This window comes from Grus americana, chromosome 5 (assembly GCF_028858705.1).
Source record: "Grus americana isolate bGruAme1 chromosome 5, bGruAme1.mat, whole genome shotgun sequence".
NCBI classification, from domain to species: domain Eukaryota; kingdom Metazoa; phylum Chordata; class Aves; order Gruiformes; family Gruidae; genus Grus; species Grus americana.
Genome location: NC_072856.1, coordinates 41,638,941 through 41,665,559, shown reverse-complemented (window position 1 = coordinate 41,665,559; position 26,619 = coordinate 41,638,941). Strand labels below are relative to the sequence as shown.

The following is a 26,619-nucleotide window of genomic DNA, read 5'->3' as shown; positions in this document are numbered from 1 at the left end:
CAAATTTGCGGCACATGAATGAAGCTGAAACACGGGCATCGTCTTGCCGTAATCATGAGACAACAAAAACTGCAGGAAGTGAAGTGAATGTCAGTATAACTGGTGAAACACCCCAGTCGCTCTGCTCCTATGACTTTTCTAGGATGAAATATCATCTCTGACTGACGATGTTACGCCCCGAGCGTGACTGGAGGTATCCGTAACCTGATGGGAACACGCGCTCTCTCTCACCAGTGGTGTGGCCCCACGGCCCAGGTATAAAAAGTAAGAATTAATTTTTGGTTGGGGAGGTGGAGTGGATACAGGAGTCTGTGATCCCACAGGCTGGCTCTCCAGAAGACTCCAAGGACAATTTCCTGAGCAAAAAAAGCAGAGTGTGTCTGATGAGGCTGCATTTATCCAGCCAGGTGAGAACTTCATTAGCTCATCAGGACCACGTTCGAGACAGACACAGAAGCCACTATGCATAAAAGCTTTAAGAAAAGAGCAATTCTCTGAGAGTTGGAAAACAGTATATGCCTTGCATTCCCCACAACAATTAGATTTTGAGCACTGATTTTATACAGTGATTACAATTAAAAGTCTGTCACTGCCTCTGACAATAATATAACGTATGTTACTTTCCTCCTCTAGTACCAGGATCACTAAGTCATCACTGGAGACTGGTGGCAAAATTACGGCAGAAAAGTCGAGGGATTCAACCAGCTAGTCTGAGAGTCAACTAGGACAATTCAACCAGGATTATAGCCTCTCCAGACTTTGTGTTAACTAATGTAAAAACGTTGTCTGAGAGTTTGTTTGTTTGTTTTCCCAGACCTTCCACTTACAATAAGGAGCATGCAGCATTTCTCTGAAGTACCTTGTAAGCAATGATAGTGGGAGCCAAACACAGCTGAACAGATCTGTCAGACCTGGCCAAACAAGCACCAATGCTTTCTCCATTCCGTTACACAATTAAGCTTCTTGCCTGTCCTACACGAACCACTTGAGGTTAGGAGGACAATTCAGTGCCTAAACCCACTCCGGCCACTGTTTTTTCTGCACAGACCTCCAGCAAGGGTCCCAATCTGCAAGAGCTGTGATGATGATTCTGCAATATTGACACCTTCCTACTAGGAAGTTGACTGGGACCACCAACTCATTTCATGCAGGCCATCCAGGAGCCATCAGATGATAATGGGTTTTAGTTTCCACCCACCTGGGCTACACTCAAACTAGTGACCTAAGGTGAAGGTCTCCACATCCCATTACCAGACTCTCAAGCCATTTAGTATCCTCATGTAGTAAGCTTTTCCCTGCAGCGTAAAGTCAAGAGATAGTAAAAATCTGTCTATATTTGAAATCTGTTTTCTAGTTCATGGTCAAAGCCTTTTGACGCAAGTACACAGATATGAATTTTCAGATATTAATTTGGCTGAATATTTTTCAGTCAATACAAAAAGCCCTGTGCAAGGAGAAACTAGATAAACATTAAACCACAATATATTTTGCCGTAAAATCTGAAATTGTTTAAATAAACCAGAAGTTAATTATTGGTATTATCAGATATTAAGTCACTGCATGGTAATAATAAAAAGAATAAGCCATCAGCAGGAATTTGAAAAAATGTTAATAGTAATTCAAACAGCATTAGCAGTATTATCAAGACATTAAAGTATATCTATTTTTAATAAATTAAAGAGCAAGCTACATGTAAATTATATGTTTAGCATTTAATGCTATATTCACATACAGTGTATTTTCTGTTCGCTAATGCTAGTCTTTTAATACACAGTTTAAAATATTAGGAACTGTAAATTATCTTGTGTGTTAAATATGCCAAGTACTACAGAAGTGTTAATTAATGTATTATTAAAGCAGTTTTTAGGAGGAGTGAGAAGATATTTTAAGCAGTATGGGTTTCAACTGAAGTAAATGCACATATATTTGCAGCAAGTTTAACAATTTATTAAACATTATCTCATTATCTTGTACTAAATAATATGGGGGGGTTGGGGTGGTTTTGTTTGGGGTTTTTTTTGGGAGGGGCAGGTTTTTTGTTTTTTTGGTTTTTTGTTTTTTGTTTTTTTTTTTAAATAAACATACCAAATACTATGCTAGGTTGAAAATACTTTCTCGGTAACATTCAGCCTTGAATTAATCAGATAAAGATGAAAGTGAGGAATTTTGCCAACAGTGTTTCTTACTAAACTCACTCAGTTATGCCTTTCAGCCTGGTATATTTTATATGAAGGATATCTTGTTAAAACAACTGTTGAAGGCAAGTCATGTCATATCAACCACACACCATACCCTATGGGAGCTCAGATATTCCAAAATCTATGTTAATATAATCCTGCCGCACAATTCAACTAAGGAAATACAGCAGGTTTTCAGTGACATGCAAGACTTCATATAAGTACCACATTATCTATATGTCTTCCAGAAATGAGGTAAAGCCATAGCGAGGATTATACTGAATCAATTTAGGAAGGTAAATATTGTTAACAAGCACCATAAAATAGCCTAGTAGATGATTCTAATCTCTATTTATCAACTAACGAGTAGGCTGCACTTCTCAATGCAGCTTCCAACAATATATCTGCAAGACAGCAATATTCTCCGGCTCAAGAGACCAATGCAACTTCTCAACAAGGGGTTTGCGGCTTTCCAATACAAGATTTACTACGCATTATGCCGTGTGCTTCCGCCATCCTTATTCAAAGTGATTTTTTAAAAAGTACGCAGCTTCTTGCCTATCTAAATCTTCTGTGCGTGTTTTGGCCGGCTCATGAAGGCCGAGTACAATTGTTCGGGACATCCAAAATCTCTTCTGCAATACTTCATGCAAAGATACAGAGTATTGCTTGTTGTAGGATTTTGAACCCCAGAAACAACACACTTCTACAGTCATTTGGCTTTTTTTGCATAAAACAAAACAGGGGACAACAGAGGATCCAACAGAGCTACCGGAGTTTATGGGTTCTTTGCTACTCCTCTGTGACACCCAAAGCAGACTGAAAACTCCCACATTACAGGCACTGGAAAGGTGGAGACAGAAACAGTCATGGAGATGCTTAAGAATTTTAGTAAGTTAGTCAGTTGTGGGTTCTTGCCAAGAAACTCTTATTTTGTTTATTATTTGGGCTAGACCCCAAACCACTTTTTTTTTTTTAAATTAAAAAAAACCCTCAACAACAAAAACTTGGCAGAGTCAATTCTCCTGTTTAACCAGGCCACTCAGCAGGCTGACATTCAGCTTTTAGACTGTATTTTTCAAAATATTTTCTCTTTGCTGACAGAAGCTGCTATAAAAAATTTGTCTCAGCATCCAGCTGGTGATTGACGGCAGGGCCACAGAGACTGCGGTAGGCTTAAGCAAGGGAAAAGAGCATTAGCTGTGCCACAGTGGTGAAGTAGTATGAGGTTTACAAGCAATAATAAGAAGAGATAAAAGCACGTTCAGGACACATTTCTGAGACAAAAGAACAAGACATTAATGATGCAATAACAGGCATGACATTAAAATGAAAGTCTAAAAACACAAAACAGATAAAAACAATAAAGAAGCTTAAGATGTCATCCTGTTTTCCTAAAATGTTTCAATGGAAAAGAAGCAAGTCCATCTCCTAGATGTGAAAACTCTCTACATCTTCCAGTATACTGGAGTATATGGGATCCCAATTTCAAAGTCACAAAAAGCTGTTTTCCCTGTGTTTGTGCCTCAGATTCCAATTTTTAAATCAATAAGATATTCTGGTTTTAAAAATTATTATTTGATTCTAGCCCCTAACGAGACAATGGAGTTTTACCAAAATCCTGATAAAATTAACCAAAAAGCCACAAGCACTCAGCAGTAAACATAGGTAAGCTAGCATTTAAATCTGACTAACAACAAGCAGCGGTAGTCTTGGGTCAGATCTGAACAGTTCTGCTATTCAAAGGCTTACATTTTTGCTGTCCAGGGAAGGAATAAAACTGCACTACACAATGAGGAACCCTTTCTTCATCCAAAAGAACCCCAGAAAAACCCCACCGCAAAAATCCCCAAAACCCAGAATGTTTCACATGTGATTACAGAAAGGGCACTGAAGTGTTTTAACTAAGTGCTCCTCTGCTGCGTCCCGCTTGACTCTGCGACTGATAATGCAATTAGCTACTCGCACAGAGCGGTTAAAGCTCTCTGTATGTGTTTTTTAGACGGATATAGAACTCAAGAGGTCTTGTTTTCTTTTCTGGAAATGTTACAACTCCGGTCAGCACATGTTCAGCTTATCTGACCGATCCGTAAAATCTAAACAGTAAGCTGGCACACCACAGATCTTCCCTCTGATGCATAATACCGTAGCAGCCATGGTGTTGCCGCTCATCTAGCTGTCGTGTTTGGGTTTCACTACATCTGTGAGCTCTTAAGCCTCTTCTAGTCTGAGAAAACCGTACCGCTGGCTTTCATGATTTCCCTGGCACAATGACTAGGCATGGGCTTTCCTGGTTCCCCCTCCACGACAGCCTACATTATTCCTGCAAGACAATGCTGGCCTTGTTCTCCAGCCATCAGGAGCAGAAGCAAAGAGCTCTAAGCCCTGGTGATTTCGAGCTCACCCCTTCCAGTGTATGTAAAAGTTGAAATAAAAGATACGCAGATTTTTCCATGGGTTCCAAAACCAGCTACCCTTTACTTTTGCTAGCACACAAAGTGATAGACAATACGGCTCTCCAGTTTCCCCATCGCTCGTGAGAATCGTTTGGGCTTTGAGCAGCACCTTCTGAAGATCGCAGGGCTCTCGCCTTCGCACACACCTCTCCCCTCACCACCACCGTCACCCTCTGCCTGCGCTATCCTCTTCAGCCACATTTCTTGTGCCTCAGCCGACTTTCAGCTAAGCAGGGACCCTGCTCCTGCTCAAGCTCCATTTGTCTCAGTCAGCAAGTTATCCATTCATCCCGCCCAAGTCCAGCTCCGGTGACTGAGTGTCTCTGGCTCTACGGTTTTAAAGACTTGGGAGTTAACGTATGCTCTTTGCTTCTACTCCTTCCTATAGGCATGCTCTGACTCAAACAGGAATGATTCAGCTTTCCTGTTGTATGTGTTTGCGCATCCCCGAGTATATCTACGCACACCAGTGTGACAACCGAACTCACACCCATACGTGCAGATGTAATTAGCTACTCAGGGCAAGCCACAGTCCTACGGTGATCCACTCCCCATACAAGCCACATCTCCACAGGGTAATCATCCTAAATAACTCGGTATTTACACTGAATTTCTAAATTACAAATGGTGAACTTCCTTCCATCACAAATATTCTTTGATCCATATGCTATAGATATTTTATATAGACTTATTTTACACTGTGTTATGACTTGTAGCTAAGAGAGAGTCTGCAGTAGATGTAAAATGCTACTGTTCCAATTAGACATGATTTTATGCACCCAGGAGTTAGTGACTATAGGCACAAGGCAAATGAGACCAGTCCTACGGCAACTGAAATAGTTAAAGGTAATAGCAGTTACTATCTAATAAAGACCCACACATCTCAAGGAAGGTAGATCTTACATTGAATTTATATTAAATCCAATCTTCCTCTGACAATCTGGAAAAACAATTTCTGGAAAGAGCCACCTGATTATTCTGGTAGGAACTGAAAACCAGAAGTATGACCAGTGCTTTGGAAGAAAATAGAATTTTTGTCAAACCACTTTTTATCTTCACAAAATACTAGAGAGCCAGAAAGCAGTTTATTGGGTTTTAAAGACATGGAAGACTTTAAATGAAAAAAAAAAAAAAAAAACCCAAAACTTAAGGTATCCAGACTTTTTTCTTCACAGTTCTTGAAAGAAGGTGGGAACAAGGGCAAGGGGGTTAAAAAAAGAAAAAGGTTCAGAGAAAAAACACTCATGCCCTGTGCGCTTATAAAAATTGATATCACATAGTAGAACATGTTTTTTTAGAAAATTCATTTGTACATATACACATCAAGGTTTTTTTCATCTGACTAAAATGAGGATAAAAACCAGCATGATCTTCATATTCTAAATCTGCTTTCAAATACATCATTGAAAAAGCCACATGCCAAAAAAATCTGTAAGCAATAGCGTGATAGTTCATTCTACCACAACATTTTTCTTCACCAGCATGGTAAATTACTGCTCTGACCTAAATTTTCATATGTTTATTGACTGGATTGTTTACTACCATATAATAAACATTGTAACACCAGTATTTATGTTTTAACTAGTTTTTTTTTTTTTAATCCCTTGCATCTGAGACCATAATCAAATTACACAGTACAGTTCCCCAATTACCTCCCTGCTTCATTATATTTACCTGTTTTTCCCTGGCAGACGCTGTTTGCGGTGCCATCTGGAATGCATACTGTGGTCTCCCAAACACAAGCCTCAAGCCAGGGAAGTGATGGGCACATTAAAACCAGTATCAGGCACTGATCTACCTACCCAAGTGCTCCCGACAGCTCTATAGAGTGCCGTAACGAACATCGTACCCGTCGTTCCAGGGCTGGAGGTTAAAGAACAGCGAGCACAAGCAGTGACAGAGGAAGCTATGGGGATAGCAATGAATAAATACCGATACAGTTTAGTGGTGGGGAGAATTTCAGTATCAAAACAAACACGAATAGGGGGAAAAAAACCAGTAGTTTCCTGTTTATCGTTACTACTGCATTTGGCCTAAAATATAATAATTTTCTGTTCTTTATGTCATCTTGCTACTTTTATGCAATATGCAACAACCATATCAACTCAAACTATGTTTTTCATGCTAATGCAGATGTAAAATTTTGCTTAAACACAACAATAAAGGGTTGATATTTGCATACATTGGATTTGGTTGTCCAGGCTGAATTTCGTTATCTGTCAATCAAAATTATCTACACATAGAGTCATCAGAGCAAGCCAGTCTGCAAAGCCACAAATATGTTATTGGGGGTACAAATAGGAAGAATATGATGGCCATCAGTAAGCACTTGTTTATTTGCTGTGAGATTTACAAACTAGTCTTAGATAAGCACGTGGAAAAGATTAAAACAACATACACATGTTAATCTAGAAGAAGCTACATATTAAAATTAATTTTGGTGTATTTCACCAAATCACCTCTTATCAAATATATATCTGTAAACAGATAAGCCTTACACCATGCCTTCAGAATAAACACACTTCGAACATGCAGAGCAGCAACTCCTAGAGCATAGGAGCCCTTGTGAAGCCCTACTTTCCCTGTGCAGAGCCTGACATCAAATAGCATTTTCTGCTACGCTCCGGCTTACTGCAAACATCCTAACAGCACACGGATAAAGAGTGGTCATAGGCAGCCCGGAGCAAGACCACACGCATCCAGACTCTGATAGCAAGTAAAAGACAACAAGAAACCTCCCACTTACAAGTATGAGCATATTGCTGCCGTGCCACCAAGTCCTTGTACTTGGATGCTTGCCAGACTTGTACGGCCAGTGCTAACCATCCTTTAAAAAGCACCCAGGTGAGGGGGCTCTACAAGGCCAGAAGCTCAGAGAAGGACTTCACCTCCTTAAACTGTTGCTGAAGCAAAGGGCGCTTTTCCTAATAAAAGCCAGTCCATTGAAGGGTCAAGCCAATTCTCATATAAAAATGACCTGAACATCTGTGAAACATGAAATTTATGCCCCTTTCTTATGAATTCTTAGAAGATTCTAAGAGCAGCATCTCCCTCAAATTCAGGGAGAAGATCTATTCCCAGTTTTCAACCTAAAATAGATGGTATCTGGTGTAAACTGGGAGAAGGATGACTAGTTCACTGCTTGGGCTATTTTTACTCTTGTGAAGTAGGTATTGCTACAGGAATGCACCAAAGTATCTAAGCAAGAGAAATTAACTGACAGTCATCAGTAGAGTTAATGTGATTTTTGACATTGTGGAACGTATTTCATTCCATTTAGTGACAACATCTAGATTTCAGTTTAACCTCCAAGAGACAACCTAAACCTGGAGCAGTGGATTTGCTCTCTGTTGACTTCTCACCAAAGGTATGTTTATAACTCACAAGCACACTTAGGGAGGAGGTGCGGTAGAAGTCAGTCAACATCAACAATGGAAAAAACCCTACCGTGGTTGCCTTAACCTGTTTAGTAAACTTAACAGATTTTTGCCTGTTACACAGTACCAGGCTCCCACAAGATACAAATCTACCAGCTGTGAACCTCACAGCCATTCAGTAGCACTCTTTTATGGATGATTATCTGATTCCATGCCTTTTCTAGCAATTTCAATGCCACAGTTACCATTGATGCTGATGCATGGTCTGGATACATGCCTGATGCTCCCCAGGGTGATATGAATCAGAACTGCCTCTCTGTGTCACGCTGAGTCCAGTACGTAACATAACCATCACCAGTAATCAAGCAGCAACGCAGCGATTCTAACAGCACGCTGCTACCCCTGGAAGCGAGGAAGCCTCCTGCTACAATAACCATAAAATGCTCTCTTAGGCATAAGATCTAGGTGTTGCCCAAAGCGCGCAACAAGGCATTGTGGCTGACTAGGTTATGATCACCAGGCCTTGCACTTCAATTTTGGCTGAGAGATTTCAGGGGGTGGGTGGGGGAACTCAGAATATTTTTGGAAAGGTTTCATTTACATCATTTGATTTCAAGGCAAACCGTGTGGGATTTAGTATGGATAGCGCTGTCACAATTAATCAGGCAAATCACACCATCAGCAGGATTCTATGAAGACCAAAAGCGAAATATGTGAAGCAACTCAGAAGATTAGGTTTCTCACCCTTAATTCAAGTCTACAACAAGAATCTCTCAAATGACAAAAAACTTAATTATATTATGAAAAATAGGATTGATTTTTAAATGCAGTACAGCTCTTGGGTCTCTTTATCCCAATGATTATTCACTACAGAGTGGTGGAACAACTAAAGTCCCTTCAAATTCTACAATAGGAGTCTTATTTTGTTGAGCTTTGAAATCAAGAAGAGTGAATGACTAAAATCAGAGGTCTGCATTAGGAGCATTTTGCCAATAGAGCAATCCTGGTACACCACTGTGGCAAAGCACTAAGCATGTAATCAGCTATATCAGCAACGGTCTGCTTTGGACTCATACAGGAAAATAACCACTTATTAGCAAAACAAGCAATATCCGTAAAAGAACAGTTTTGCAAGTAAAATAGTATCTGCCTTAGAGGTTTCTGCTGATGCAGCTTTGTCCAAGTGGGATACTGCACCACTTAAATACCTCAAATTGACCAAGTTACAGCAAAATATACTATGGACTTGGCTTCTATTCTGCTCTTAATCTTAGCTCAGTATTTCACTCAAAATATTTTGATCATTTTCTATCCCTAGTGAGTAACAAAAAATGCTCAATTCAACTTGCCAAGTTAGCAAAATACAAATGTCCTTTTTAGTACAAGATCCAGCTCAAACTGTGGAGAATGCAGCATTCTTGAGGCAAAGAAAATGCTGCTAGGCAAAGCAACAGTACACGCTATACCAAATCACAGTTACAATCAATACATTGATCAGTATTGGTCATGGATTATACAGGTGATATACTGCTTAGTCTGCAGCCTAGCGCAGGGAGCACCCGCAACCTTGGGGTGCTTCCAGACAGCCCCGGGACTACCAGGCTGCCAAACTCATCGCACCTTGCAATGTGACTGGTGTCACAAGCCATTACACAGCTTGAAAAATCCTTGCGCTGCCTCCCTTCACCTGGACCGTCTGCGTGCATCACTGAGAATCACCAGCATAGAGCACTCTCAGAAGTGGCAGATTTTCCCCTGGGGATAGGGGGAACGCACAGCAGCCGCTCCGCCCCAGTCGCGTGAAGCAGCACGTACAGTAGCTTACGTGAGAGGATATGCAGAAGAACGGGACAGTACTGGTGTTCCCTCTCCTAACACTGGAAGGCCTCCAATCTTAGAGGTAGCAAAGGTAATAGTAACAGGTAGCAAAGTCCATGGCAGTCATGAGGCTTACGGAGCTACTGCCTTAGGCGTGTAAATGAGTCCCTGGAATTTAGCAAGGGGGTGGAAAACTATACAGGACACTTCTAGGCAAGAAGACAATTGATCAACGCATAGAAATTCAGCAGCCCAAGAACTCCACAAAGATGTGCATGGGCCCTGGCTGCGAGTCAGCTGTGGAGTAAGCACACTGCAGCGTCACAGCGAGCTACGGACAGCTACACGAAATTAATTCATTCAACTGCTGCGCCATTCCCCACAGTCCATTTAACTGACTTTTGTGTGGAGGTAAGGGAATTTCACCTTTTATACAGATGCAGCTGGAAAGACTTTACACACAAATTATTCCCAGTACCCAACACATACTCCGAGTAGCACAGCCTGATTAAATGGTACATGATACAGCATCTTAAACTACTCTGCATCACAGTCTGCAACCTCAAAGATGGCACGAACCCAACGTCACTTATGAAACTATAACACAAAGTTCAATGCAACTGTACAAGGCAACAGCATCTACTTGCGTGAGTCTCCTGTTGCTAAACGAGCAGAAAACTTTGAAGTGTGACAGGCTGTGTCTTTTCCTTCTTGTCAGTCTTGTGACCTTTACTCCCTACTTACCAGAAATTAAGGGCAAATCCTAATTATATAATCTTTGGTTCATATGGTGCTTTGGTTTTGTTGTTGTTTGTTGCATTTTTCAAAACAACACCACAGGATTGCTTTACACCCTAAAATAAATTAAGAATTATCACCTTCCTATTGCACTTGGGTAGAAGTATGCTTTATGCTTCCATTGTCTTTTTCCCTAAAGTTATTGTATTTTCTTTTCAAAACTGTGTGTGTAGGTATGTGCACATATGCACATATGTGTATATGAACATGGAACTTTAAGATCATGAACAGCTGACAAAAGCGTGGTACAAAAAAATAATTTTACAAAATGTAATGCAAGTTTTCTGTATACCAAGACTTTGCTAAATCTTTGCATGTTTTAACTGGAGCAGTATTTGTCTTAAAGGTAAAAGCAAATCAGTATAAATACTTTAAATTGACTACAGATTCTGCTAAAATTCCTTTATGATAGCCCAAAGTCAACAGTTTTGTCATAGATAAGTCAGACTTTTAGTGATATTGCTCCATCTGGATGCAAAAATAGGAGTTGTGTCACTTTTGTATCATGAAGCCCTATGGCTAGGTGGAAGAATTAATAGATTGCTAATCAAGTTAGGCCTTAAACTTAAGCAATGTACAGTGCTGCACAGGTCTGCTAAGTAGCCAACTTAAGGGGAAACCCCAACCCCCCACTCCTCCCTCCAAAAAACCCCCCAAAACCACCCACAAAACTTCAGAGCATGATTTTGAGGCTTGCTCAAATAAATCCTTTTGGGGGATAGAGGAAAAGTGAGGGACAGAATACTATCCGAAAGCTTCATTTCCATTAAACTCTGAACTTATTTTGCAATAAAACATTATGTTTGATGACTTTGTTATTTAATCTTCTACTTATTTGAAAAGCAGATTTAGTTCTAAATAAAAGCATCATTTGGAATTCATTGAGGAAGAAAACGAATATGAAAGATTTCACGGTTTCCAAAACTACCTTTTTGTCCTTCTTTTTGGATAAACACATTCATTAATTTTGCTAAACATTTGCAAATAATCTAGCTTTGTTTCCAGAAACAGCCTTTTTTTTTTTTTTTTAAGAAAAAATAAAATTAAATGATGGGAATTCACTAGTAGCCATCACTATGGACACACAAATTTTCAAGGGAGAACCGTCCTCTGTATTTCAACAGCATCACTATACAAAACAAGCCTCACATTATTTTAAAGAAAGGCTGCAGCCATCTCGTACTGCTGCAAGTAAAGACAGCATGCTCGTGACTCACTGCCCCTGTTTGGCTGCAACTCATCAGTGCCGGCAGCCCTAATCTGCTCCCAGCCATTATGACCAGCAGCTCTGAAATATGGATTAGGTCTAGCCTAAGTACTCCGTGCAGGGAAAGAACTCCTTGAGCCCTTTATTCCCTACGGAGTACCTGTGCGGGAGAATAAATCAGTGATGTGAAAGAAAACATAAAATCCTTCCCAGTAAAATTTGCAGATGACACAAAAGATAATAAAATGGTAAATACCAGGGAGTTGTCAGTTCCACAGATTGCATGGCAGTCTGGGCTCACCTGAATAAGATGTGTTTTAACACAGCTGAGCACAAAGCTGTCTGTCTAGTAACTAAGAGCACAGATTCCAAACAAAGACAATATAATAACCTAGGAAGAGGCATATGGATGATGGTGGATAACCAAATTAATATTAGCCTACAGCACAATACCCTGGCTGGAGCAGCGAAAAAGATCCTTTGACATACAAGGAGATAAACATGGAGAAGCAATAGGAAAGGATTATATAAATCACTACCAATGTTGAGACAGAGAATCTGTTTCAAACAGCACGTAACAACGCCGTTCTAGTTTATATCTCTGATCCCTGAGCACTACCACTGGAACAACTAATGGACTAGACTAGTAATCAAACTAGGAGACTTCATCAAACAGCTACAAGAAGCAGTCAAATTCTGGAAAACTTGTCTTGTGAGAATGAGAAACCTCTGTCAAAGAAGAGGTTAAAGGATCACTGGGTTACTGGCTACAAATATCCAAATGGGGAGGAAGGGAAGAACTGAAGAGTATCTTGAATATTCAAGGGAGACTTTTCAGCTTCTTAATGCTGGATTTGATATGTTTCTTCTACATAAAGAGTTAGAAAACTTCAGACTAAAAATCAGGTAACAATACTTTAACAGTAAGTACAGTTCATCTAAAGAAAGGCAGGATTTTCTTTCACCTAAATTTCTTATAATCAGGATCTTCCTTCTAAAAACAGAATTTGCAAGACTGTGTTACTATCTTATATTGTTCTTTTAAATCAAAAAATAGCAAAGCACTGTAACTCTACCTTTCAAGAGGTATACCTGAAATGCTCCAGGATAGCTTTGTCACTGCAGCCCATGGCACTTATGTGAGGTTTAGTGCAGGTATTTTGGCTTACTCCTTATATTTGAGGGGTAATTATTCCCCCTTTCCCCAAGCTGTGGGATAATCATATAAACTGTTAGTATGCCAAATGAACTTGTTATCTTGCTCACTGCTTCCCCAAGTACTATTTTAGATATAGTTGGTATTAATGCTTCTGTATTTGTACAAAGCAGCAAGTTACTGAAAGAGCATGGGAAAAGTGAAACCTTGCTGAATACACAGAGTAGCTCAGTCACAGATAATTTGAATTGATCTCTCAATTTCTGAAACCAGTAGCATGACCTGGGGGGGGGGGGAGAACAACACAAAAACACAAAAAACAACCCCTCCAAACAACTAAAAACCCACAAAACCAAACAACACACTAAAAGAACCCTTCATATCTGAAATGAAAATGAAACAATTTCTGTAGAATATCAAACCCCCTGCTTTAAAAGAGAATTAGCAGACTGTGAATAATAGCCTATTGAAAGGGTGTGGTTGTGGGACCTGAAGACCCAGCCAGTTTAACAGAGATTGCATGCAAGACAGCAAAAGGTAATTGCCTAATTGGTCAATTGACCAATACCAAATTCACTTCAGCATAGATATTACAATTAGATACTGCAAAGCTTAAGTGAATCTTCAAAATTTGTATTGAACTATAAACTGAATAGGATTTTGTAAACCTCAACATGGCCCTTTATTATTCAGTGGAAGAAAATTTTCAGGTAACATGTATACATCGCACTGACTCTCTACTCAGTCTACGTTCCATTAGTCTCAAAGTAAAATTTTAAAGCCAGTGCAACATCTAACTGTGTCATAATAGAAATATAAGTATGACAAAATTTCTGTTATTGAAAAATTACATTTTTTTGAGTGCTGTTCTCTCAAATGCTCCAATCAGCCAAGGATTAGATGTTCAACTTCATGCTAGCCAGTGATCATTAATCATTTTAAAGTGGCACAGCTCATCTCATTTCTTACCCAGAGAGCGCTTACATGTAAGGAGACGTTGGCTCACTTTTGGACATGTTTTAAACTTGGTTAAAGACTTTTTTTTCTTCCTGCAAAAGACATCTAGAACAGCTCAGTGCAGAGAACCTGCAGATATGCTCAAAGCTACACAAAGGTGAGAGCAGACGTAGGCAGCTGCAACAGGGATAAAGTTTTGCCAGGCAGCCACACACTGAGGCTGTAGGAATCAGGTGATTTATATTGCATGAGTTCACAGTGGCTTCTCTGCCATTTGCTGATAGAGAATGAATTAGGTTATTATAGCTTTCAATACTTCCGAAGAGGTCAAATTTATGAAGAGGAGATAGGTAGAATTTTCTTCAGATGCATCTATTAAATTCATATTGTGAGGAGAAAAATCAAGATGTGAAGTGGGAGAACACCACCCCAAAGAAAGATCCACTGTGCAAGAAGATGGGGGGCCTCTCCTTTCTGTGTTACTAGAGTGGATCAAACTAAATAGCAGCTTCTTCAGTACGTTCTCTCATAGGTTAGCCCCTAAACATGGGATACTGAAGTCATCACTGGGAAAAAACCTCACGTAGCCTACAGCATTAGCTTGAACGACAGCGCTGTCATCCTACATGTTACATATTTTTCCTGCAGCTAAAATAATTGTTTCTGATCACTGTATCTTTTCCTCAGCTATATGATACCAGATGAGTCAGAATACACAAAAAGTCAGAAAAGTCTTACATCTGAGTCAATTTACATGCCACACCACCACTAAGAAACAAAGAAGATGGAAAAAGATAACAAATTCTCAGCCATTATCAACATCTCTGTGATGCTTAAATGACTATATGGACCTGAACCAGCAGCCCAGCTGCAGAAGAGCCAACAAGGTGTTTAACCCACTGTCACAACATTGTGAATCTCCATTTGGACCCACTAGCTCCTCCTCTGCAGGTCTTTTACTGCTTTGTCCACATTAAGGTGGCGATGAGCACTGCAGACTACAACGACCCCGAGAAATCCTTCATTTTCCCATGTTCTATATCTGGCTGAATTCCCTCACTAGAAACCCTGGGAGAGCTATTTGGCCCATTTAAAGGTTTATCTTCTCATTTGTGTTATCTACCAGGGCCATGAGATTTCTTGGGCATACAAAGCAATTCTGGTTTTGTTTTATCCATTTCATAAATAAACAAATCTTAAATTAAACCTCAGAGGCTGACAAGAATGGTGTAGCCCTTTTCTCAGATGTACAAATATTTATGGTTTTGAGTCAACATATAGTCTGAGGGAAGCTTATTTTGGTCTGTTACAATTGGCTGTTTCGAGCATTTACAGGCTCATGATGATAATGTGTATATGACCAAGCTACACCTTCCAGGACAAATTGCTGCACTTCTTAGGCTGAAATCAATGAGCCTTCTGTTCTGTGCCCATTTCACCAACTTGCGGATTAATGAAGGAAAAAGAGCTAATAAGACCATAGCTGTATTTCTAGAATTTACATGAGCAAGGTGTTTTCCTTACATATTTATTCCATGCTCTTGATTTCAGAGGAAATACCTTACTGTAGAACTCTCCCCTGCTCTCTGTACTGCCGAAGAGAGACACGACCTTAAGGCTGCTTAATACGGAGAGGAAGAAATGGCAGAGAGATGATTCTTCCACCCTCGCTTTGGAAACAGCACACAACAGCCACCAAACTGAGAATTTCCCCTCACGACCCAGGTGATACTCTGAAGGGCCACTTCACGAATGGAATAACTTCCAGGGTGAGAACAAAAAACCCTGAGATATCCTCTGCTTGTACACAACAGAGACTCCCCGCAGACAAGGGAAAAAAAACCCTATTCTTGACACACCATTACTCCTTGTAATTTAGCAACAAATAAAACCAGGGCATGGGCAGGGAGCTGTGCTCCTCTTGGGCTATCTCTGGAGATCTTCCACCCGGGCTTTGTTCACTGTTTGACACTCCATAAAGGTGAACAAGAGTGCAAACCATAGGTGTCTAAGCAAGCAGAAGAAAGGATTTTCAACCTGGGCAAGAGGGAAAAACCTTGGCAGTTTGGTTACAGTGAAGCAGCTAGAACTGAACAAGAAATATTTCTTTTTGTTGTCAGTTTTGCCTGACATCATAAAAGAAGAGCTTGGACATTCCTGGCTGCAACTGCGGGGACTGGAAATGAAAGAGGGGAAATATTCAGGAGTTGATGGACAGCTGTATTCCAGGCCAGTAACTGACAGGCCTCTGATTTTAACCTCCATAGCTCAAGACATGTCATCTATTTCAAAAATCACAATAGTAAGATCTTTTAAGAATGCTTGGTGCGTTAGTCTCTACCACTAGTGAACACAAAAACAATTTGTAATTATTTTCAAGCTTACTTTAGAGCTTTTTAAAAAGCATATTTACATGCTCAACCACCTAAAACAACGTAGGCCCATGGCAACCAAGGTGGCAGACAACAGCAGAGGAAAAAAAAATAATCTCTTTTTTCGCCATCAGCTTTTGAAACTGTGTGTTCTACTCTGTTCCGAGCAGGATGTCTAACGGCAGCTGAGATTCAATTGCAAGAGGATTCTAAATAGCCTAGAGGAATCTGTATTAAAATATTTACTGTCTTGCCTATTTTTTATATATATATATTAGCTAATGTAATCATTAGTCCAGCTTCTCAGGAACTGGTGTTGCAAAATAATTTTCACTTTTTTTTTTTAATAGTACTATGACGTATTTACTAATCTACACCCTTAAGAACTCTTACAAACTGTTATTTCTAGTATGTATTAGCACTAAGATTTAACTAAAAAGGTTAATTCTCCGAACGATTTCTGAAAAATATTTTTGGAGTAGGTGGTCATGGTATCATCCTTTCAAATTTTTTACAGAAAGGATCAGAATATCTCCATTTCAACTGCTAAGTAGCTTTACACAGAATACCTTTAGTAGGTACATGGTTAAGCATAAATCCAGAGTAGGCTCTCTGCAGAACACTTCTTTTAATTTTAAAATAGGTTGGAAAAAAAACCAGTCAAGCTCCTAAATCCAGATTTTGTGTGCTGTCCTACTCTGTATGGCCAGTCTTTAAAATTCCTTTAACTCTCAGAATAATCAGGTTGCTGGTTTGTGTCCAGCCCAGAAATTATCCTACAGGAAAAAGGAAGGTCACACGGCCCTTTCTGTTGAACACCATGCAGCCTTTCTACATCCATTCTCCCTAGAGAACGGTATCTAGTGCCAAACGTTCACATGTCTTGTAGCACTAAAGTATAAGCTTTAAAAGTGTCACGAATATAGCTTGATTTTTTTTCTTTTTTTGGTCTTGATTAGTGAGAAGTTTTCAGTAACTTGTTATATCATCGGAAATGAATTACTATGGGAAAAAGCACCAAAAACATCCATTGGGAAGACGACAGAAAGAATGCCTTGGAGAGCTTAAATAGAGTGGAAGAAGTACCAAGAGAAAACTTCACTAATCAAAAAGTACTCTCTTCTGTACAAAGACTTAGCCAGTAGTTTTCTAAAATAATGTATGCTTTTTACAAGTGGGGTGAACTGGGATATAATACTTCAAAATTCACATTTCAGGTATGACAAAACAGATGTCAAAACCAACACTATTTCATCACCTGTCTGATTTCTGGATTTTGCCTTTTTTTTTTTGAAACACTATTTGCAACTGTATACCTACTTATAAGTGAACATCTACTATTCCGTTTTGTGCTCAGCACAGTTAGTTGGTTTTAGCTGTAGTGACTATAAATTCTATGTAATTAAAAAAATCAAGATAATCCACTACGTTGCAGCAGAGTGAAGCAATCTCTGTATTTAACACCCATGACAAACCGTGCCAAGTTTTCTTATTTCCACAAAATTTCAAAATCTTGAAGTTGTTCTAAAAACTGATATAAATAGCGCACAACAAATATGCTTCGTACGTTTAAACAAATGAACGCATTGTTATGCTTACTGAAGTTACGAGAAAAGTAAAATCACCGAAGTTCTGTGGTGACATTTAAAACCAAGCTAGATCAAGACTATTTCAGTTACTCCGGACACTGCCATTATTTGGAGAGATAGAAGAGAAAGCCATCAAAACTTCAAAGTCTTCAAAAAAAAAATATATTTATAAGTCAATGTAAAATCATGAATAAATCATCTCTCACACCAAAAGCAGACATTCACAAAAAAGCCAAGCAAGAGGTCAGATTTTCCTTTTGGCTCACCAAGTTACATTGATGCTGTAATTATGTCGATAAATCTAGATTTCTTTTTTCCTCTCACTTTTGTAAACCAAAATGACACTCTTCATTTACGCTGGAAGTAACAGCTCTTACTGATGTGGTTTTACCTATTACTAAAAGAAAAGATGCAGGAAACAAGCAGCAGGTTATGGAATAAAAAGAGGGGATGACAAAGTATGACCTAAAAAGTTACAATGATTAGACTGCCTTGCCAAAGAAATATTTTGTTGCAATGTAGAGTACAACTGATTTTTAGAAGTTAAGGGGGGTTTGGAAAATGAAATCTGTTATACACAAGATGATAACGATAACACTGGGATACAAAACAATAATATAGTTGGAGTGTGAAAAGTAAACACCAAGTGACAGAAAGCAGATTCAAAATCCAGCCAGATAACAGAAAACTCACAATGCATTTGCAACACATCAATACAAAATGATCTACAACATACCTGTCAAACATATACTTTTCAAATCTACGTAGAAACGGATTATTAAATCCCCACTACAATAAGACAGAAACTTCACTGATTGCAAAAGTAACAGAAGAAGTCAAGCACGTTGCATTTGCCCGCCCGCAGCGAGAGCGCCTTTGTCAGAAGCGCCGGGAAGGATCTTGAGCTCCGCACAAAAGCGGGCTCCGCTCGGGCAGCGGACAAAGGCAAACGGCTGCAAAGCAAGAGGACTCAACTTCCATTTAACTGTCCTGTAAGGTACATACTAATTAGCTGCACAGCTATGAAATCCTAGCTAGCATGTTAAGTCTGCTACATGACAGTATAATTTGACTTCTTAAAGGATTATGCAAATTACAACTCATCATTCCATTACACGAGTGAAAAAAAGTGACAGCTAATTTATACATAACACACCTTTCAAATCCCTAAGATGTGAAGCACCTGTGCAATACATTTTGCCTAGATTTTCTAGTGTATACACTCTTGTTTATTGCACTGTACAGAAGCACATCTAAGAGATTTAGTAAAGTCATCGGGGGTTTTTTTGTTCGCTTTTTAGCTTTTAGAGCGCAACCCCAAAGAATTAAACCCACACATTTCTGTCCCTGCTGAAGAGGTTTTGCACGCAAGTAGAAGGGTACGGTTTCAACACACGTGTCATTTCTGAATAGCGGGAGAGCACGAGCACTAAATGCACGAGCTAGAGGCAAGACTCACACAGATTTCAACATACTTCTGGTAGGTAGATTCACAGTAGATTCCGTCATATCGGTAGATTTTCCTACATTCTGATTGGTTGGGCAGAGGATGCTGGACAGTTATTCTGTAGAGGCATCAAAAACAGATAGACATGACTAGAGGTTCTCTACAGGTAACTGTAATGCAGGACAAATCAGTATGTTGAAATTGATTTTATTTTTTTATTTATTTTTTTAAAAAATTAAACACCCTTTCTGATCTCTTTAAATCAACTGCCTTGTGCACATAACATCCAGAATTTCCACTTTTCAAAATTTGCACTGAGAGTAAACTAAACTTCAGTTCTCCACAAGAACAGTATTTTTTTTTCCCCCCGTCAAATAAAAGTGGAAGAGATAAAGAATTTTATGAACCAAATTGATACTTCACAGAGTTTATGTATATACAGTAGTGCTTATAAAATTGATTATTTATTGTTTACTGTTGCAATCCTTCGGCAGGCAGAACATCCATTTTTATCAGCTGGGAGTTTGTCCAGACAAAGACCAAATAACCCTCCAATTTAAAATGTCAACAGCAATTCTCACATTTGCACAGAATGAGGATGTTGTGGCATTATGAGGACTGTGATTGAAGGTGCTCAGCACCATCTGAATAATGCCATATGTTCTCGGATCGACTGAAAGAAAATGAAAGTGATTGGCAGCAATCAGGAGGTGCACAGCATCTTGTAAAATAAGGCCCTAAAAGATTTGTCAATCATTCCATTATTCATCCCTCCCCAACTCCCTGTTAGCAGAAAATATAATTTGGCTATAAAAATTCAATGTTGTTTTTAAAATATACTTGGGAATTGCACACAAAACAGTACCCACCAATTTTCTCTCTTTTTTTTTTTCCTTCCTCCCTCTTCTCTGGAATAAAAACACATTTTAGATGCTTTTGTATCTTCCACAAATTAATACCTTTTTTGCTTTTAATATAATGGTAGTTCGCTAAAGTTATTTGAGAAATTTTACACATTTTTCAAGTGTAGAATTTTAGGCTGTGAATTTTTTTTAAAAATATTCTTGTCAATATATAATTATTATTTATTATTATTATTTTTACAGTATTACATCTATATAGCTCTAAGCTAGCCTTGTTTTTTAAAATCACGGATTTGTTTCAACAGTAATTTGAGACCGGAGGTTTGAGAAAAAAATTAGTATCATTATCCAGCAATGAGCTTTGCAAGAAAATGGAAAGTTACCTACTGTGGAAACTGAGGGCCTTCCTCACTCAGTAAGACTGCACGTACACAGGGCGGCGAGCGCACACTATCTCAGGTCTTAACAGCCCTGGTTCCTTGCTAATTTAAATTGGAAACCTGGTCTGAGCATGCCTCAGCACTGTTTTCAGCCCATGGGAACCTACACGCGGGAGGGAGGAGATGGCTACGTGACGAAGGCAGGACCAAACACCTCCAAATCCTGGGATATTCCTGCATTCACCGACAAAGGCATTGCCAGAGAGACGTTTATTGCGATAGCCAGGGCCTTTAAGCAAGATGCCTAAGCACCATACACAGCGTACGAGGAAAGCTAAGTATCTTAAAATGGGATTCGCAACGCAAGTGCTAGCTGCAGGGAACCATGCAAGCTAGTAAAAAAGAAATCCAGAAGAGGAGTGTTTCTTCGATGTTGTTTGTGCCCGAGACACACGAACACTTCACTTTGGGTCACCCAGAAATGCCTACATCAAAGTGAATTCAAGCCTCAAGATCTTCAGTGCACTGAAATTGGTTTTGGTGGTTGTTTTTTTTTTGTTGTTTGTTTTGGTTTTGTTTTTGTTTTTTTTTTTTTTAAACACAGCTTCTGCAAAGATACAGGAGAACCTAGGCTCTCCATGCCTCCTGGGCTGGAGGAGGTTCAAATGTACATCCCCCACAGCTTTAATGATTACCACAGGCTCCTTCATAACAACTATTCTAAAGCAAGGGACATGTTAACTCCTCCTGCTAAAACAATAGTACTATTAAAAAAAAAAATCAAAAATTACATCAGGATTCATCAGATGAAAGAGAGAGAACCAGTGAGAGCACGTTATATTAAGAGTCATTCAAAAAACACATAAGCGGTCCTTGTAAAAACTATCAGAATCCTCCCCAGATGAGTGCCCTCATCACAGGGCTTCAGAATTATGCTCTTTCTTCCACTGGTTCTCTGGCCAAATGAACCTTGAATAGTAATACTGATTATCATTATTACTTGAGTAGTTAAACAAGTGGAGTAGAATACGGCTCACTCCAGAAAACCTTTACTCTGAAGTAGTTGAGGCATTCTTCTGGGAAGTAGAAGATGTAGGTTTGAACACCTTTATGATGAAATAGGTCCTAAATAAGTATTTGCTGCACCCAGCTAGTGCAGCACACCTGTCAGCTGGCTTTTGTTTGTTTTAGTTTTTATCATAAGGGCGGTCCTTGCTCTTTTTTCAAATGATGACAGACTGAAACACAGGAGGCTCCATCTGAACATCAAGAAACACTTTTTTACTGCAAGGGTGATGGAGCACTGGAACAGGTTCTCCCAGAGAGATTGTGGAGTCAGTCAAAATCTGCCTGGACATGGACCTCAGCAACCCGCTCTGGGTAACCCTGCTTCTCCACCCCAGAGGGCTTGGACAAGAGGTCCATTCCAACCTCAACCTTGCTGTGATTCAAGCCCACACCAGAGTTTTGGACTGAGAATCACAATCCTACTGCACACCTAGCCAGAATTAGGTACCACAACCAAAGACAGGGAAAGAGATTAGAATATGGAACATGTTTTTGGAGTGGGGGGGTGGGGTGTTTGTTGTATTTTGGTTTTAAATTGAGAAACATATGAGGTTTTATACACAACGTAGGAGCTGCTGTGGAGCCTAGGCCAAGGGAAATAAGTCTTCCTTTGCACTGTATAGGGCTGGATTCCACTTCAGGAGCCAAGATCCTATGAATTTTTTTGGACCCAGCCCTTACCCAATGCTCGCTAACAATTTTGTGTAGTTATTTTACTCTCCTCCATTCCCCCTCTGCTGAAACAGAAATAATAAAAAAATAAATCATATCCAAAAACACCGAGCCAAAGACGCCATCAATGTAAATCTCTTAAAATCCTACTGACTTCATCAAGATTGCATGGCGTCTAAATTAGCACAGAATGGGGTCTACAGCGCTTAACCTGAAAAAGCAAACAGTCCTGAGACACTATGGAATGGATTTCCAAGTGCACGCCAGGTTTATAGCTATGCAGCTACCACCTAGAGCAATGCTTTGGGACCACCCCCCAAACCCAACCAACAAACCCCCCTGCATTTTCTTGTATGATGTTTGTCTCTTATTGTTAAGGTTCATTTTAGCATGGTAAGTGTATTTCCATAAGTCAACTTTTAAGCTGAACAAAGAATGTGTTTGTATTTTACGTATTTAGAAGCTACCTAACACCATCACACCTGTTTGCCCTCTGTCCTATGCACTTTAGCTGTCATTTAATAGATTTACATTTGCAATTAATTATCATCTGATAAGTACAAGGCTATGGGTCAGCAACAAACCCGAAATTAAGACTACCTCATAGAACAGCTTATTCAGCATTCCTTACTTAAAAAACAAACAAATAAAAAAACCCCACCAAACAACATGCCCACAAAACAGAAACAAAGTCACAAGAATTACTAGTTAGGATAAAAAAAGTTTACCAAGACAAGATTTTGTTGTTTGGTTGTGGGGTTTTTTTTTCCCCTCTAAACCAAATAATTTTAGACAATCTTCACCAAATTAATTTTGCTAACTTGTTTTTAGCACATTAAGTCAGCAGATAGAGTGTATATCTCAGGTTCCACATACAAAATTGATTTAGCTCAAGATAAAACTGTATATTGGCTATTTACTCTGGGTACTGTATATTTTTGTTCTATTTTATGCTTTCAAATTGATTTCTTGTGTTTTTCTCTGTATTAAAAATTAGAGCACTGAAGAGTATTTCAGTCTGATCAATTTGCAGTGGTTAGCTCACCCCAATTTTAGTTGAGTTTTGGCCGGTTTGAGAAACACACACACACCTATTCTCATATAAGCTTTTAGAGTAAAAGTTGCCACTTCATGATAATAAAGGCAAAAATGACTTTTAAGTTGTAACTCTAACTCTGTAGTACAGAAGGTTATTTTCCAGAGAAGCTAGCAATATAGCAGACAAAATGCCTAGAAACACTGCATGAAACATGATATTTCACTTCATATTTGTATCCTCTGTTCCTTGGGGTGCGCGCGCTAAAAGAAAATGACACTGGGTGCGCTCTCGCACCTGACCTTGGTTTTTAGAGGCTGCATACTTTTGAACTTTTTTAGGGAAAGTATCACCTCAGATGTGAAAGGATTATCAGCTGCTGTGTTTGCACATCAGGCAGCTCATCTTCCTATCTTTATGTGTCACTAAACTCTAGATGGATTTATCATACAACTCGAGGTGGAACTTAAGTGCATTTACATACATGTGGAATGTGTAAGCTATGACTAATTTTAACTCACAGGGCAGAATTTAAATAATTAGTTACAAGAAGTCAAACTAAGGGAAAAAGGGAGGAAAGAGATGGTTAGAGGCAGAGTAGTAAATTGTTCCATTTTTGCAGGTAATCTAAATGCAAACTAGAAGCAACTTATCATGAGAATGGATTTTCCACCATCTGGTCAAATAACAGGGGATTTGTCTAGTGGCAAGCAAAGAATGGAATGATGTGAGAAAGATTAGCGGGCAAGTCCTACAGTTGGCTAAAATGTATTTTGTGCAAACAAGAACAGATGACGCCTTAACAATTACACCTGTCAAAAACTCCAGAAAGCAATCCATCTCTGAACAGCCCAGTTGAAAACAGGCTAGTTCATAACAAAATGAATTTTTTTAAACAATTGCCAGCCATAACAGTTTGATGCATGACAAGCTTAGGAAGTCGCATTACACGTACAACTGAAACCTTAACTAACTGGACCCTGCTTTTCTCTGATAAGTAAGATATTAAACTATTAAAAAAATATATCTTAAGTGAAGCAATGCAACGAGCTAACAATCCTGGAAAGCAAGAAAATTCAGAGTTAAGGCTGACAGATAGGTAGAGACTCTGTAATTCCTGTATGTCCTATGTGAATTGGTACAATAAGGCTCTTAGGAAAATGCCCTTTTTTGTGGGAGTCAAGAATACCAGATAGTACCTTGACTAGCATGTCTTGTACAGAATTAGGACAGTTCCTAGAATTACAGTTCCTTCTAAATATAGATATGAAGCCTTAAAATTACTACCCTATATACATCCTGCCAGGATGGAGAATTCTAATAGTGTTTTCTGTAGAGATCTGATTTCTTTCTTCAGAAAAGATATAATCTTAAGGTGCAAGAATATTTTACACCAATGCCAAGGTGACTTTCTTTAAAATTAAATCTGTTTATATATGTCCCTAATGTTTCAGCATCCGAACTTAACATTTTCTAATAATTCAGTTTTTAAAGAGTCATAGTTCCCTACAGAAGATGGGGATTATAGCTCGTATTTCTATTTGGAGCACATGGTGAAATGAGACTGTCCCAGCATTACTGGTTTTTATATTGTTTGGTCTCTGGCTTTCAAATATTCAAACAGAACTTGTTACTTCATTGAGCAATTTAACAAAGGGATTTCATGAAAGAGTTTATAGAAAGTCATAGAAAGACAATCAGCAAAATAAGGTTTTCTCCATTTAACTCTATAGTCTTCAAAGAATGACAGTAAAGGTATTTCAGGAGAATTGGGTACATGAGCAAAGCACGTATCAAGGACATCCAAGAACCAGACACACATTCTTCTCATTGGTATTGGCCGTTTAACTTTCAGCAGAAGTCTGTACACTTACTAAAAATAGGATTTCAATACAGAAAAAAAAGTTTTGAAAGAGATTAACTTTTTAGTCCCATATCCCCATCCTCTTTACCACAGATGCAAGTTCAAAGGTAGCAGCCCAATACATAGGCCTGATTTCTCATTGTGATTGGAAATTCTGAGATGTGGCAACATCTGTATTTGGAAGATGTTAGGAACCAGACTACTCCTCTCATTCTTTTAAAAAGTACATTGCATATCACTGTGACAGTAAACAACTAGCCAAATATAAACAATTTGTCCGTATAATTTTTGTAGCAGTATTATTCCTCTTAAAAAAAAAAAAAAGATTGTCCTCTTTCTCCTAAGACAGACAGATCAGAAAACCGGGCTGATTTTTTTTAAATTGTGTTGGCTGCCATTCCCCTTGCCCTCAACCCAATGTATTGCTGTCAGCAGACTCCAGCAAGGCAAATCAGAGATGAGCTTGAGGGGCTGCTTGCTTCTTCCTCTTAAAAGAGCAGCAGATAATTTGGGGTGGCTATTCATCTATTTTTAATTTTCTCTCTTGTGAGAGAAAGAGAGGATAGCATTTTGCCACACTTTGTGTTCAGACGGGACAGAAGAACATCTGTGGAGGAAATGACACTCGGCATTACGTGTCTGCTGGTGGTCTAACACGAAGCTGGGTCTCAGGCTCCCCGATGTCCTGGTACGGACGAGACCTCACTGAGTGCAACACGGACAACAGGGAAAACCATCAAGTGTTCTAACTGCAGACTTCACAGACAGGAGTTAGATGACCCGACTCATGACAGCAATTTGAATGTTCTGCTGGGTTCTTCAGCATTTTGGGGAGACTTGAAAGAGACTTGGGGAGATAAAGAATAACTTTTTTTTCCCCTCCTGCCTCATTTTGGCTGCATAACCGTGGTAAGGTTCAGATCTGGTGCTTACAGTTAAATCTGGTCACTAATTCCCAGACACTGAAATATTTTTCCCATTAAATATTTGAAAATAAGCCAGAAATTGTGCAAGATCTACCTTTCTTTTCTTTAACTTTGTTGCTGTCTTCTAAGAATTCCCCAATAATTCTTGGCAGAGATCAAGGTGCTACATTTAACCCTGTGATTCTTACCCACCACTGATTTCTGCTTCTTTTCTACACCTGCAGAGATCAACATAATTTTTCAAGCTTGTAGTAGTAACACAGGCTTGGTGTTGGAAGCATTTTCTGTGTAGGAAAGCTCTTGCAGTCAGGCATTCACCTCCCGATCAGTAAAAGTAGCATGAATTAGAGCTTCCTCCCTCAGAACTGAGAAATCTGTTCTGAACAGCTTATCTATCTCCTCTGTTCTTACTCTGCGAATATCAGCGTGGTAACTGCTTCCAGAGAACAAGGGGGT

General features: G+C 39.2%; 1 protein-coding gene across 6 annotated transcripts in view; it reads right to left on the bottom strand.

Moving 5' to 3' along the window:
* The window catches only part of NPAS3 (neuronal PAS domain protein 3), a 631,693-nt gene that overhangs the window by 525,743 nt on the left and 79,331 nt on the right, over positions 1-26,619 (bottom strand). For 3 of the 6 annotated variants that reach the window (XM_054828470.1, XM_054828473.1, XM_054828471.1), the window contains exon 2: positions 19,383-19,472. The exons of the other annotated variants lie outside the window; for them this stretch is intronic. In XM_054828470.1, coding sequence (XP_054684445.1) covers positions 19,383-19,472 — 90 coding nt within the window. The remainder of the gene's footprint in view (positions 1-19,382; positions 19,473-26,619) is intronic. 6 annotated transcript variants of the gene reach the window in all.